Here is a 12,833-nt window from a genome sequence, read left to right on the forward strand (position 1 = left end):
TCAGGAGCAAGTGGAAGTCAAGTACAAACAGCGGAAGGAGCGCACGACAACCCAAGCACCCCAGCAACCCGTCCCTTCAACCACCACCTGCCCCGCCAGTGACAGAGACTAGATCCCGCATCAGTCTCATCAGTCATCTGAGAACTCATACTGGTGTGGAAGCAAGTCATCCTCGGCTCCGGGGGTCTGCCGAAGAAGAAGAAGAAGTGTATTTCCAGCATTTTCTGTTTTTATTTCTGATTTCCAGCATCCGCAGTATTTTGCTTTAGGCTTAGTTACTCTGTCTTTGATGGTAGATTCCAGTAACTCCCCCACAACTGATGTTAAACTGCTCGGTCTGTAGTTGTGAGATTGCCTACTTCCTCCTTTCTTGAATAATGGGGTGTCATTTGTAATTTGCAATTTACCAATCCAAAGGCACAATTCCTGAATCTTGAGAGCTTTGAAAAATTACAATTAACGCGGCTGGAATTTCCTCACCTATTTCAAGTAAAAAAAAAATTTTTTTTAGAATTGTTTTCCTTTGGGTAGCTGACACTCTCACCTCTTTGTTTTCCAGGTCCTGGAGATTTGGCTGTGTTAAAATCCCAATTAATTCCCCATAACCATTTTTTAAACTGATATTGAATCCACAACGTCCATTCCTCCCACTGACTTATTTTGCAGTTCCCTTGTACTGCTGGTATTTTACACTCTTCCTCAACTGTGAAAACAGATACAAAGTACACATTTAACAAGTCTGCCATTTCCCTATTATCCATATTATCCATTATAGGCACACGCCCAAGAATTCCCTGCAAATACTGACACACTCCTGGGTATCCTCTGAAAATACTGACACACCCCTGAGTCCTGAGTATCCCCTGCAAATATTGGGATACTCCTAGGGATCTCCTGAAAATATCAACATACTTTTGGGACACACTGCTAATTTCTGACCGCGTCAACTACTCAAAGAAAAAGAATGCAATCAATTTTAGCATATCTTTTTAGTAGTAAACAACAACAGAAATCATCAGCTGTTAGTAAAAAGAACAATAGAACTAAAATCTGATGACAGCCTGACAGAAATCTGCTTAACCCACCGACCCTGCTCAGAACCCTTGCGGACCCCTTATGTTCTGTGAGCCCCAGTTTGGAAACCTACGTTGTCGCGTACAGGAATTGAACCTATGTTGTAGAGTACAGGGTTGGACCTACATTGTACAGTAAAAGGGTTGAACCTACAATGTTCAGTACAGGATTGAACCTACACTGTACAGTACAGGATAGAACCTACGCTGTACAGTACAGGATTGAACCTACACTGTACAGTACAGGATAGAACCTACACTGTTCAGTACAGGATTGAACCTACACTGTACAGTACAGGATTGAACCTACACTGTTCAGTACAGGGTTGAACCTACACTGTACAGTACAGGATTGAACCTACACTGTTCAGTACAGGATAGAACCTACACTGTACAGTACAGGGTTGAACCTACATTGTAGAGTTCAGGGTTGAACCTGTGATGTACAATACAGGGTTGAACCTACACTATACAGTACAGGATTGAACTAACATTGTAGAGTTCAGGGTTGAACCTATGATGTACAGTACAGTGTTGAACCTACACTGTATACAGGGTTGAACCTACACTGTACAGTACAGGATTGAACCTACACGGTTCAGTACAGGGTTGAACCTACATTATAGAGTTCAGGGTTGAACCTATGCTGTACAGTACAGGGTTGAACCTACATTGCACAATACAGGGTTGAACCTATGCTGTACAATACAGGGTTGAACCTACACTACAATACAGGGATTGGACCTATGCTGTACAGTACAGGGTTGAACCTACATTGTAGAGTTGAGAGTTAAACCTGCTTTAAAGAAGCAATGTTTTGATATCACCAAATTAACCCCAATGAAAATACCTTTCAGCCAATCAAGATTCAATTTTAAGATGGGGTTTGTCCTTTGTTGTAGAGTACAGGGTTGAACCTAAATTGTACAGTAAAAGGGTTGAACATACAATGTACAGTACAAGATTGCATCTACACTGTTCAGTACAGGGTTGAACCTACATAATAGAGTTCAGGGTTGAACCTATGCTGTACAATACAGGGATTGGACCTACATTGTACAGTACAGGATTGAACCTACATTGTACAGTACAGGGTTGAATCTACACTACAATACAGGGTTGAATCTACACTACAATACAGGGATTGGACCTACATTGTACAATACAGGGATTGGACCTACATTGTACAGTACAGGATTGAACCTACATTGTACAGTACAGGGTTGAATCTACATTGTACAGTACAGGGTTGAATCTACACTACAATACAGGGTTGAACCTATGCTGTACAGTACAGGGTTGAACCTACGCTGTACAATACAGAGATTGGACCTACATTGTACAGTACAGGATTGAACCTACATTGTAGAGTTCAGGGTTAAACCTGCTTTAAAGCAGCAATGTTTTGATATCACCAAATTAACCCCAATGAAAATACCTTTCAGCCAATCAAGATTCAATTTTAAGATGGGGGTTTGTCATAATGCACTGGGGAACTCAACCTTCTCAAACCAGGGTGCAGGGCTCCTGCATTAATGAAACCATCAGAGAAAGTGTTAAGTCCTATTTCGGTTTTAAAACGGCAAAACATAAATTAATATCATCAGTAAAGCTCCGTTGCTGGTTAAAAACAGTGGGCTAGTTTGGATGTAACACTGGATAGTGAACAATGCTATCATCAAATAGGCATCTGACGGGGTTACTTACAGACGCCCGCAACACATCATCGAGTGACTCAGATTTTAAACTCGGGCTGTGCTGACAAGTAAAGAAAGTACAGGAAAGGCGCTGCGATTATATATATCCCCCCCAGTGTAGTAAACCGGGTGCCTGTAAGCCGCGGTACACAGTGCAACGTGGGCGATCATTTTCAGCAACATACCACAACAAAGCCCACGGTCCTGTGATGGCTGAGTGCACGAGAGAAACACTGAGGTTGGTCCATCTCCAGGACTTGGTTTTGTTCTCCACCACTTGTTTCGGCGGGAGCGAGAAGTTCCGCGCCCGCAGGAGGACCCGCAGCGCCTTGAAGCTCAGGGCGAAGAGGACGATGGCCAGGACGGGGTGACTCTGGGCGATCATGGCTTGTGCCCGGAAAAAAAAGAACCACCGCCGGCAGCAAGCAAGCAAGCAGCACTTTCAAGTCGGTGGGAGCGGTGGCGCTGGAGACGCCTCTCTCCCCATGCAAGTAAGGCTGAGCGCCCTGTTCCTGATGCCCCTGTTGGTGGGAGAAGGGCCAGCCCACAAATGGTGTTTGCTACAGCGCATTTCCAACGCCAGGGACCACACAGCGGAGCACTTTTAGAGCCAAGTTTGGGTGGAGCACTGCTGATCAGATGTCGAAAGCCTCTTTTATTGCAACCCAGGACAGAGGTTTATATTGCAGTCAATAGCACGTTGTGTAAATGTCACAAAAATTGCTTCTTCCAAACTTGAGCGCAGAGAGGCTAATGTTGATATTAATATTATATATACATACACACACACACAGTTGTATAGAACAGTGAGATTGTGGATAGACGACAGAAGGGTTGTAGCCCCCATAGAAAAGTACTCGTTTTAAAATTGGAGCAGTGATATTTTGAGACCGAATAAGTGGATCCCTCTCCAAATGAGTGAAGTTTGAGATCCGACCGCATACAGGCAGGGAGGGGTGTGCTACAAGGCAGCAGATATATCGGGGGAATAAAAAGCTAAAATTCTAGAAATGTTGAAAATCTGAACTCGAAACAGAGCCAGCCGCAAACAGCCAGCGGCTGGGGAGAGAGTCGTTCAGGTGGGTAAACGGAAGCCTGTATCGATCGCACATTGAGGGGTCCATTTGATGCCATTTAGCACAGGAGTGAATGCTGTGTTTTATATTCTATAGCCTGCAAATTGCGAGACTCTGGGGTGGGGAGGGTCATTCGTGGAGGTCAGCATTCCCAATTCGTGGTTCTCCTGATTTTACAGTTATTAAAGTCAAGAGCTGGAAAATTGGGAGTTCCTTATATTGGGAGTGCCAGATACTGGGAGTGGCATAAAGGACTTGCATTTCTATAGCGCCTTTCACGACCACCGGACGTCCCAAAGCGCTTTACAGCCAGTGAGGTACTTTTTGAAGTGTAGTCACTACTGTAATGTAGGAAAGGTGGCAGCCAATCTGCGCACAGCAAGCTCCCACTAATAGCTGTGTGATAATGACCAGATAATCTGTTTTCATTGTGGCTCAGTGAATTTCTCCACATAGCTATGGGGGATGGGGTGCTTTCGTTGAGTGTTTAATTGAACTTTGGATGATAATATAGCGGAATCTGACATACACTGTAAAATCAAATTGTTGCAAACTTCAAAATTAGCCCAGACGCAACTCAAATCTTTTTTTTTTAATTGTTCCGGGATGTGGACATCGCTGGCAAGGCCAGCATTTATTGCCCATCCCTAATTGCCCTCGAGAAGGTGGTGGTGAGCCGCCTTCTTGAACCGCTGCAGTCCGTGTGGTGAAGGTGCTCCCACAGTGCTGTTTCCAGCATTTTGACCCAGCGACGATGAAGAAACAGCAATATATTTCCAAGTCAGGATGGTGTGTGACTTGGAGGGAAACCTGGAGGTGGTGGTGTTCCCATGCGTCTGCTGCCCTTGTCCTTCTAGGTGGTAGCGGTCGTGAGTTTGGGAGGTGCTGTGGAAGAAGCCTTGGCGAGTTGCTGCAGTGCATCTTGTAGATGGTACACACTGCAACCACGGTGCGCCAGTGGTGGAGGGAGTGAATGTTGAAGGTGGTGGATGGGGTGCCAATCAAGCGGGCTGCTTTGTCCTGGATGGTGTTGAACTTCTTGCGTGTTGTTGGAGCTGTTGTGGGGTTTGTCCCAACTTAAGAGCCCTCAGCAGTTGGGGTGCATGCCTGCTCAGTAGCTGAATGTTCACAAATGCCTATTGCTACCACACCCTCCTGCACAGTTGTCTTATCTCTATCTACCTTTGCAGGGGCCAGGGTATCCCGTGAGTAGCTGAAACTTACAGACCAGGTTTGATTCCTGGTTAGGGCTGAGTTAGTTGATTTCAGTGAGTATGGCAGTCGGGCTGCTAGAAAGAAAAAAAGACTTGCATTTATATAGCACCTTTCATGACATTCCACGGTGCTTTACAGCCAATGAAGTACTTTTGAAGCATAGCCACTGTTGTAATGTAGGAAATGCGGCAGCCAACTTGCCCACATCAAGCTCCCACAAACAGCAATGTGATAATGACCAGATAATCTGTTTTAGTGATGTTGATTGAGGGATAAATATTGGCCAGGACACCGGGGATAACTACCCTGCTCTTCTTCGAAATAGTGGATCTTTTACGTCCACCTCAGAGAGCAGACGAGGCCTTGGTTTAACGTCTCATCCAAAAGACAGCACCTCTAACACTGCACTGGAGTGTCAGCCTTGATTTTTGTGCTCAAGTCTCTGGTGTGGGACCATGAACCCACAACCTTCTGACGGGCGAGAGTGCTGCCCACTGAGCCATGGCTGACACTAGGCTACAATCTCCCTCTGTGTGAGGGAGGGGGAAATCGCCCAAGGCTCCTGATCTAGTGACCCCTGTCGGAAGTAGATGCACATATGTTATGTCTTTAATAGGAATGACTCCACGAGGTCTAGTATTGTACTTGAGCTGTTGTGACCTTGGTCCCATTTATTGTAATTCCAGAGTGAGGCACAAGCATAATGGGCAGCCTTTTATACTGGGCCCTGCACACCTATGCAGGTGACCCTCAGGTCTCCCACCGCAGTGCCCTCTGGTGGCACACCTTATGTGACTATACAGTTAGTATACATGGTCTACATACATGACAACGTGGACCTTTGATAAGGACAGGGTTCTGCTTGCTTGCGATATGTTCCATGGTGACCAGCCTGCCGACACTCACGATCAAGGCTCACACATAAAGTATAGCCTCTGACATTTGATTAATCTGATATCTTATTAACAATAAATGAGTTAAAAGCAAAAAAAAAACTAGAAATCCAGAGCAGGCCAGTAAGCATCTGAAAAAGAAAAACAGGCTAACCTCAAGATGAAAGACATCCCTTCCTTAGCTATTGTAATACATATTATGTGCCACTAGGCGGCGACGTTGCTACTGTTCAGAATTTTAGATAGCATGGTGGGGGTAGCTGCTTCTTAGCACACTGAGTTCATTTTTAGTTTTTGAGCACAGTGGCTACCCAAAATGCACTATCTGTGAGGTCAAATGCGTTACAGCTCACAACAGTGGAATCAATCAGAATGCGCATGAACTAATGTTGATGAGGTTAAGGAGCTGAAATCGGCAAAGATTGGCTAACTTTTCAGTGTAGTGCCTGCACCTTTAATGCTTTTTATTCTGATTGGCTCAGGTAAAAGTGCGGGAGACCCAGTGTTCCCGGGAGACCTTGCGTTAACTCACGTCCACAATCACAACTTATTACCTATAAAAATAGAAACTTGTGAAAATTGTGACACAGATCATTTGTGGGAGTATCTCTGTTCCTGTGACTCAACATCAGCTGAAATACTGAAACACTGACTCAGAGAACAAATGAATCATTTTCAAACCCCTGAGGATGAAATTGTCAGATGTGAAAATTTCTACCCAGCATACATGAAACATGCAGCGAGGTATTCAAAAGGAAAACGAATTGCAAAATTTGGAAAAATAAGTGTAACTACTGGAAATACACACACAGCAGGTCCATTAGAATCATAGAAATTTACAGCACGGAAGGAGGCCATTTCGGCCCATCGTCTCTGTGTCGGCCGACAAAGAGCTATCCAGCCTAATCCCACTTTCCAGCTCTTGGTCCGTAGCCCTGTGGGTTACGGCACTTCAAGTGCACATCCAAGTACCTTTTAATGTGATGGTTTCTGCTTCTACTACCCTTTCAGGCAGTGAGTTCCAGACCCCCAGAACCCTCTGAGTGAAGACATTTCCCCTCAAATCCCCTCTAAACCTCATCATCATCATAGGCAGTCCCTCGAAAGTGAGTTCTCAGGTGACCGTACAGTCCAATGCGGGAATTACAGTCTCTTGTCACAGGTGGGGCAGACAGTGGTTGAAGGAAAGGGTGGGCGGGGAGCCTGGTTTGCCGCACGTTCCTTCCGCTGTCTGCGTTTGGTTTCTGCATGCTCTCAGCGACAAGATTCGAGGTGCTCAGCGTCCTCCCGGATGCTCTTCCTCCACTTTGGGCGGTCTTGGGCCAGGAATTCCCAGATGCCAGTGGAGATGTTGCACTTTATCAAGGAGGCTTTGAGGGTGTCCTTGAAACGTTTCCTCTGCCCACCTGGGGCTCGCTTGTCGTGGAGGAGTTCTGAGTAGAGCGCTTGCTTTGGGAGTCTCGTGTTGGGCATGCGGACAATGTGGCTCCTACCATTTACTTTAAATTAATGCCCCCTGGTTGTTGACCCCTCTGCTAAGGGAAATAGGTCCGTCCTATCCACTCTATCTGGGGCCCTCATAATTTTATTCACCTCAATAAGGTCTCCTCTCAACCTCCTCTGTTCCAAAGAAAAGAAATCCAGCCTATCCAATCTTTCCTCATAGGTAAAATTCTCCAGTCCAGGCAACATCCTCGTAAATCTCCTCTGTACCCTCTTTAGTGCAATCACATCTTTCCTGTAATGGGGTGAGCAGAACTGCACGCAGTACTCCAGCTGTGGCCTAACCAGTGTTTTATACAGTTCAAGCATAACTTCCCTGCTCTTGTATGCCTCGGCTATTAGCATCTGAACAGAGAAAATACAGAATAACATTTTGGGTCGGGACCCGTATTAGTTCTGATGACGGATTTCTACTTCAAACGGTGACCCAATTTCTTTCTCTCTTCAGGTGTTGATGAACATAGAAACATATAAATTTACAGCGCAGAAGGAGGCCATTTCGGCCCATCGTGTCCGCGCCGGCCGACAAAGAGTCGCACGGCCCTTCTTCAACAGCCCTAAAGGTTACATACAAACTCATGAACAATACTGGAAAGGCAAAGAGCAACCAGTCCAACCAGTCCGCCCCATACTACTGCAACAACACTTATACTAAAAATATCGACACTCCACCCCAACTGGAGCCATGTGATCTCCTGGGAGAGACAAAAAACAGATTAAAAACCCAGGCCAATTTAGGGAGAAAAAATCTGGGAAAATTCCTCTCCGACCCATCCAGGCGAACAAAACTAGTCCAGGAGATCACCCTGGCCGTATTCTATTCCCTGCGGTACTTACCATTATATTTACCTTATATAAATCGTGTATAATCCAGCATTTATTTTGTTTTAAGTAGTGCACGTTATTCTGGGGGTATCTTATAAGCACAGTACATAGCCATGATATTTGTAAGCTTGTTACTATATTCCATTGTAAGTAATGGAAAACTGATGAAACATACAAGCATTCCGGAACTGTCACTGGCCAAGTCCTGCCTCGGTTCAGAGTCTCTGTGAGCGACCACAGCTTATGACTATGTATGATGTTCAGGCGTCCTTCTTAGGTTCGCAGTCGGAATGCTGAAATTATATGGGAAATTCAACTTCAATCGTGCCATGATTATAGTAGGTTGATTTCATCAGATGTGGCAAACTTTAGTCGTGTTGTTAGTAACATGCTGAGATCGATAGATTTTTGGAGTCGAGGGGAATTGAGGGATATGGAGATCGGGTGGGCAAGTGGAGTTGAGGTAGAAGATCAGCCATGATCGTATTGAATGGCGGAGCAGGCTCGAGGGGCCGTATGTCCGACTCCTGCTCCTAATTCTTAAATTCTTTTGTTCTTGTGCTGGTTCTGACAATATAACCATTCATAATGGAAAGCTAGCACTTTTTATAGCAGAATTTAGTACTGACAGTTGTCAGCATTGTCTTAGTAAGAGATGTATCAGAGCAACCTAACTTGTACTTGGTATCAGTGGTAACACTCACACATCCCACATGCTGTTGTTGGAAGATGGCTCCCAGGCTGGCAGCTCATGACTGAGTTCCTCTCCTTTGCAAGTCCATCTATGGCCACCCATGCATTGCTCTTTTCCTCCCCAGTCTCCTGTTTTCTGGTACTTAAGCCCTCCTCTGCTCCTAATAGTGGGCGACCTTTAATTCAATCTACAAGTTCAAACTACAAGTTCAAGCTACCTGTACAAAGCACATGGCTCTTCTCCCAGCCTGCCCTCTGCCTGTGCTCTTTTTAATGGCCAACATGGCTCACATGTGAATTCCTGGACACCTCTGTCATCAGGATTGCGCTGCACTCCTGGACTACACCGTATGCGCTAACTGCCATGACTCTGCTCTGCACTCAGTCTCTTTAAGATTAAGGTAACCTATTCAATGCTACAGTGCCCACCCCCACTCGCTGCTGTTACCTGCTGGGATTCAGGACTGTATTCATTGACAAGAACAAATTGCTTGTCTTTGGCCACTGCCACCAACTCCATTCCCTTGGCACTGATTCCATTCTCGTCTCTGGCCCCCGCCTGAGGCTTGCCCTTCACTCTGCCCCCCCCCCCCCCAGTCTTCGCTGCTCTTGCTTCATTTCCACGGCTGCTCATTCCTCCGCCGATCCACCGGTTCTGCCAGTGTGTGCTACTAACACCTGAGGCCGCTGCGCATCTCCATTGTACACTTGGATCCACCTCTTTGACCCATCTACAGACCTTCTTGGCCCTCTGTTTCCATTGGACAACCTCCAGCAGCATGCCCATTGACGTTCAGCCACTTCAATGGCTCCTGGATCCACTCCCTCTCCATAACCCATTCCGTACCTGAACATTGGTTCACGAACACTCTGAGCTGACTCCATGCTGCCCGCAAGGCAACTTCATCCCACTGCCAGTGCATATTGGAAAATTATGGGATTGAGTTCAGATTTGAAGGAATACAGCATGATGAGGGCCTTAGTTCTGAATATTTATCTAAAAAAGACAGTCCTATGTTCATTTTAAAGTCATACTTATAGGTTAAAATTATTTTACCATCCCACCACAGGGTCTGACTTAACTCTGGACTGTTTCATATCATTCATTCCTGTCCTCCATTAACAATCATGTCACGCGCCTCCTAATCTCTCCCAGACTGATGTAAGCCAAATTCCTTTTGTATCCATTTGCTCAGGACAGGCTCTGGACCCGAGCCCAATGCCTCTATCTCCCTTTATTCTCTCTAGGCCCCTCTTGGGCACTCATCCCCTCCCCCTCCTGCATCCTGTGTCAGCTGTGGCTCAGTGGGTAGCACTCTCGCCTCTGAGTCTGAAGGTTGTGGGTTCAAGTCCCACTCCAGGAACTTGTGCACAAAAATCTAAGCTGACACTCCAGTGTGGTGCTGAGGGAGCGCTGCACTGTTGGAGGTGCTGCCTCAGAATAAGGGGCCGCCCATTTAAAACTGAGATGAGGAGGAATTTATTCTCTCAGGGGGTTGTAAATTTGTGGAATTCTCTGCCGTGGAGGCTGGGTCATTGAATATATTTAAGGCGGAGATAGATAGATTTTTGAGCGATAAGGGAATAAAGGGTTCTGGGGAGCGGGCGGGGAAGTGGACTGAGTCCATGATTAGATCAGCCATGATCTTATTAAATGGCGGAGCAGGCTCGAGGGGCCAAATGGCCGACTCCTGCTCCTATTTCTTATGTTCTTTTGGATGAGATGTTAAACCGAGGCCCCGTCTGCTCTCATGTGGATGTAAAAAATTCCATGGCACTATTTCGAAGAAGAGCAGGGAAGTTATCCCCGGTGTCCTGGCCAATATTTATCCCTCAATCAACGTAACAATCTGGTCATTATCACATCGCTGTTTGTGGCAGCTTGCTGTGCGCAAATTGGCTGCCGCGTTTCCCACATTATGACAGTAACTACATTCCAAAAGTACTTAATTGGCTGTAAAGCGCTTTGAGACATCCAGTGGTCATGAAAGACGCTATATAAATGCAACTCTTTCTTTCTCTCTTACCTAGCCATGCCACTTAAGAGTTATAGGTGAGTGTTTGTTTAGCCACCAGTGAGTCTCCAGCCTCTATCTAGATATACTGAGAAGATATAAGATGGTGGGAGTACACTGCAAAACATATCTATTTTATCCTTTAAAGTCCAACCTGAGGTGTATATAATCAAAAAAATGTCTTCCACAGTTGAACAAAGCTTAACTAAGTTATGATTTCCTGAAACTCCACGAGATGCTAGATACAAATCTCTTTGTATATGTTGTCAAGCCTTTTGCTTTAAATTGATTGTATTAAGTCAAGGTAAGTTGTATAAAGTGGTTTCTACTTGCTTTGCAAGAAAAACATTTTTGCGTATGAACCATGCCTTGCAAGTGAAGTAAGAAAGACCAAGGACATTGTCTGGTGAGCCTGTGTATATTCCAGCTCAACCACTTGGCACAGTCAGCAAAATGTAACGGAATGGCCACCTGACATAAATAGATACTAAAAATGCAGGGAATTGATTTGAAATTTGATGGATTTCTCTATCTGTCACAATAAGTGTAAATAAAACCTATAGTGCTTTTAGCCTGGATCAGTTAGGGGCAGAATGTGATATCGTGGGGAAACCTATGTGATTTTCAGTAAGTAATGTTACTGCAGAATGGATTATTGGGCTATGCAACCTAAGTTTATTGTACTATAGATTACAACAGTGACTACACTTCAAAAAGTACTTCATTGGCTGTAAAACACTTTGAGACATCCGGTGGTCGTGAAAGGCGCTATATAAATGCAAGTCTTGCTTTACCAGACAACAAAGGGCAGTGCTTGCATTGTCGTGAGTCTGTAACAATCGTAGAAAAGTAAAGCAATCTTAAGAAAGGCCTAACAAGGTGTTTGAAGCATTTGGTGCACTTTCCCATCGAGGCAGTCTGTAGCTTTCAGCACTTTTCTCACCGCTCTAACTGCCCTAATTTCCCAATTGTCCCACAAGCTAATGTTGTCTGTTTCAGCTCACTTTATGCACCTTTCGATTCCTCCCACTCCTGTGAGACTTGCTCTGAACGGATGCCAATAATGTCTTTCCAGTTAAAAAGTCACCGGTTAAGAATTTTGCTCTTGGACGTCTGCTATTGCCTTGGGGTGATTTAATAGTGTAGTAACGTTGCCTTTTAACTGTTATATGCTCACTAGGGAAGTATGATTTTTAAATTATTATGGGCCGGATCTTGCTGGAAAAATAACGGTGTGTTAATGACATACACCGATATTAATGCCAAAATCAGCCGGCGAATTCAGAGAAATCCCTTGAGCTGCGAATCTCCAGAACTTACTGCTCGATTTAAGCCGCTCCACATGCATGGCAACGCAGCCTTAGCCTTCCCGGTATCTTTAAGAACTTACTGGATTTACACATTAATTGGCCATTAAACTGATCACCAAAAGTTAAGTCTGGTAATTACGAGCGTAAATACCCTCTTAACGACATGGTAACTGTTAATGCAATGCCAATCAACCTCTCTGACCCAGAAAAGGAACAAGTTAAACTGTTCAATCTCATTCCTGCATGTAGTCAATTGTTTAAGTTGGCGATTTAAAAAAATGTCAAATTGATCATTTAAAAATATTTTTCTTACTTCTCCTTTTTGTCTCTTTTTTTCACTCTCTCTTAATTCATTCTTTCTTTCCAACTCTTTATTTCTCATTCTGTACCTGATTTAACTCTTAATTCACCCACTCTAATTCATCCTCTTCTCCATCATTCTCCTGATTCTTTCTCCATCCTTAAATCTCATTGGTTAAGGAGATACCCCGTTGGTCCCATTGTTCACTCAGGTCCCAGATGCCCCGTTGCCC

The 12,833-nt window shown here is 44.8% G+C and overlaps 1 protein-coding gene across 1 annotated transcript in view; it reads right to left on the reverse strand.

Annotated features, from left to right (window-relative positions):
• The window catches only part of tlcd1 (TLC domain containing 1), a 59,706-nt gene extending 56,405 nt beyond the window's left edge, over positions 1 to 3,301 (reverse strand). The window contains exon 1 of the mRNA XM_070858070.1: positions 2,956 to 3,301. Within this exon, the coding sequence (XP_070714171.1) occupies positions 2,956 to 3,155 (200 nt within the window). The 5' untranslated portion in view covers positions 3,156 to 3,301. The remainder of the gene's footprint in view (positions 1 to 2,955) is intronic.
• Positions 3,302 to 12,833: the final 9,532 nt, after the last annotated feature.

This window comes from Pristiophorus japonicus, chromosome 16 (genome assembly GCF_044704955.1).
Source record: "Pristiophorus japonicus isolate sPriJap1 chromosome 16, sPriJap1.hap1, whole genome shotgun sequence".
In the NCBI taxonomy this organism is placed as follows: domain Eukaryota; kingdom Metazoa; phylum Chordata; class Chondrichthyes; family Pristiophoridae; genus Pristiophorus; species Pristiophorus japonicus.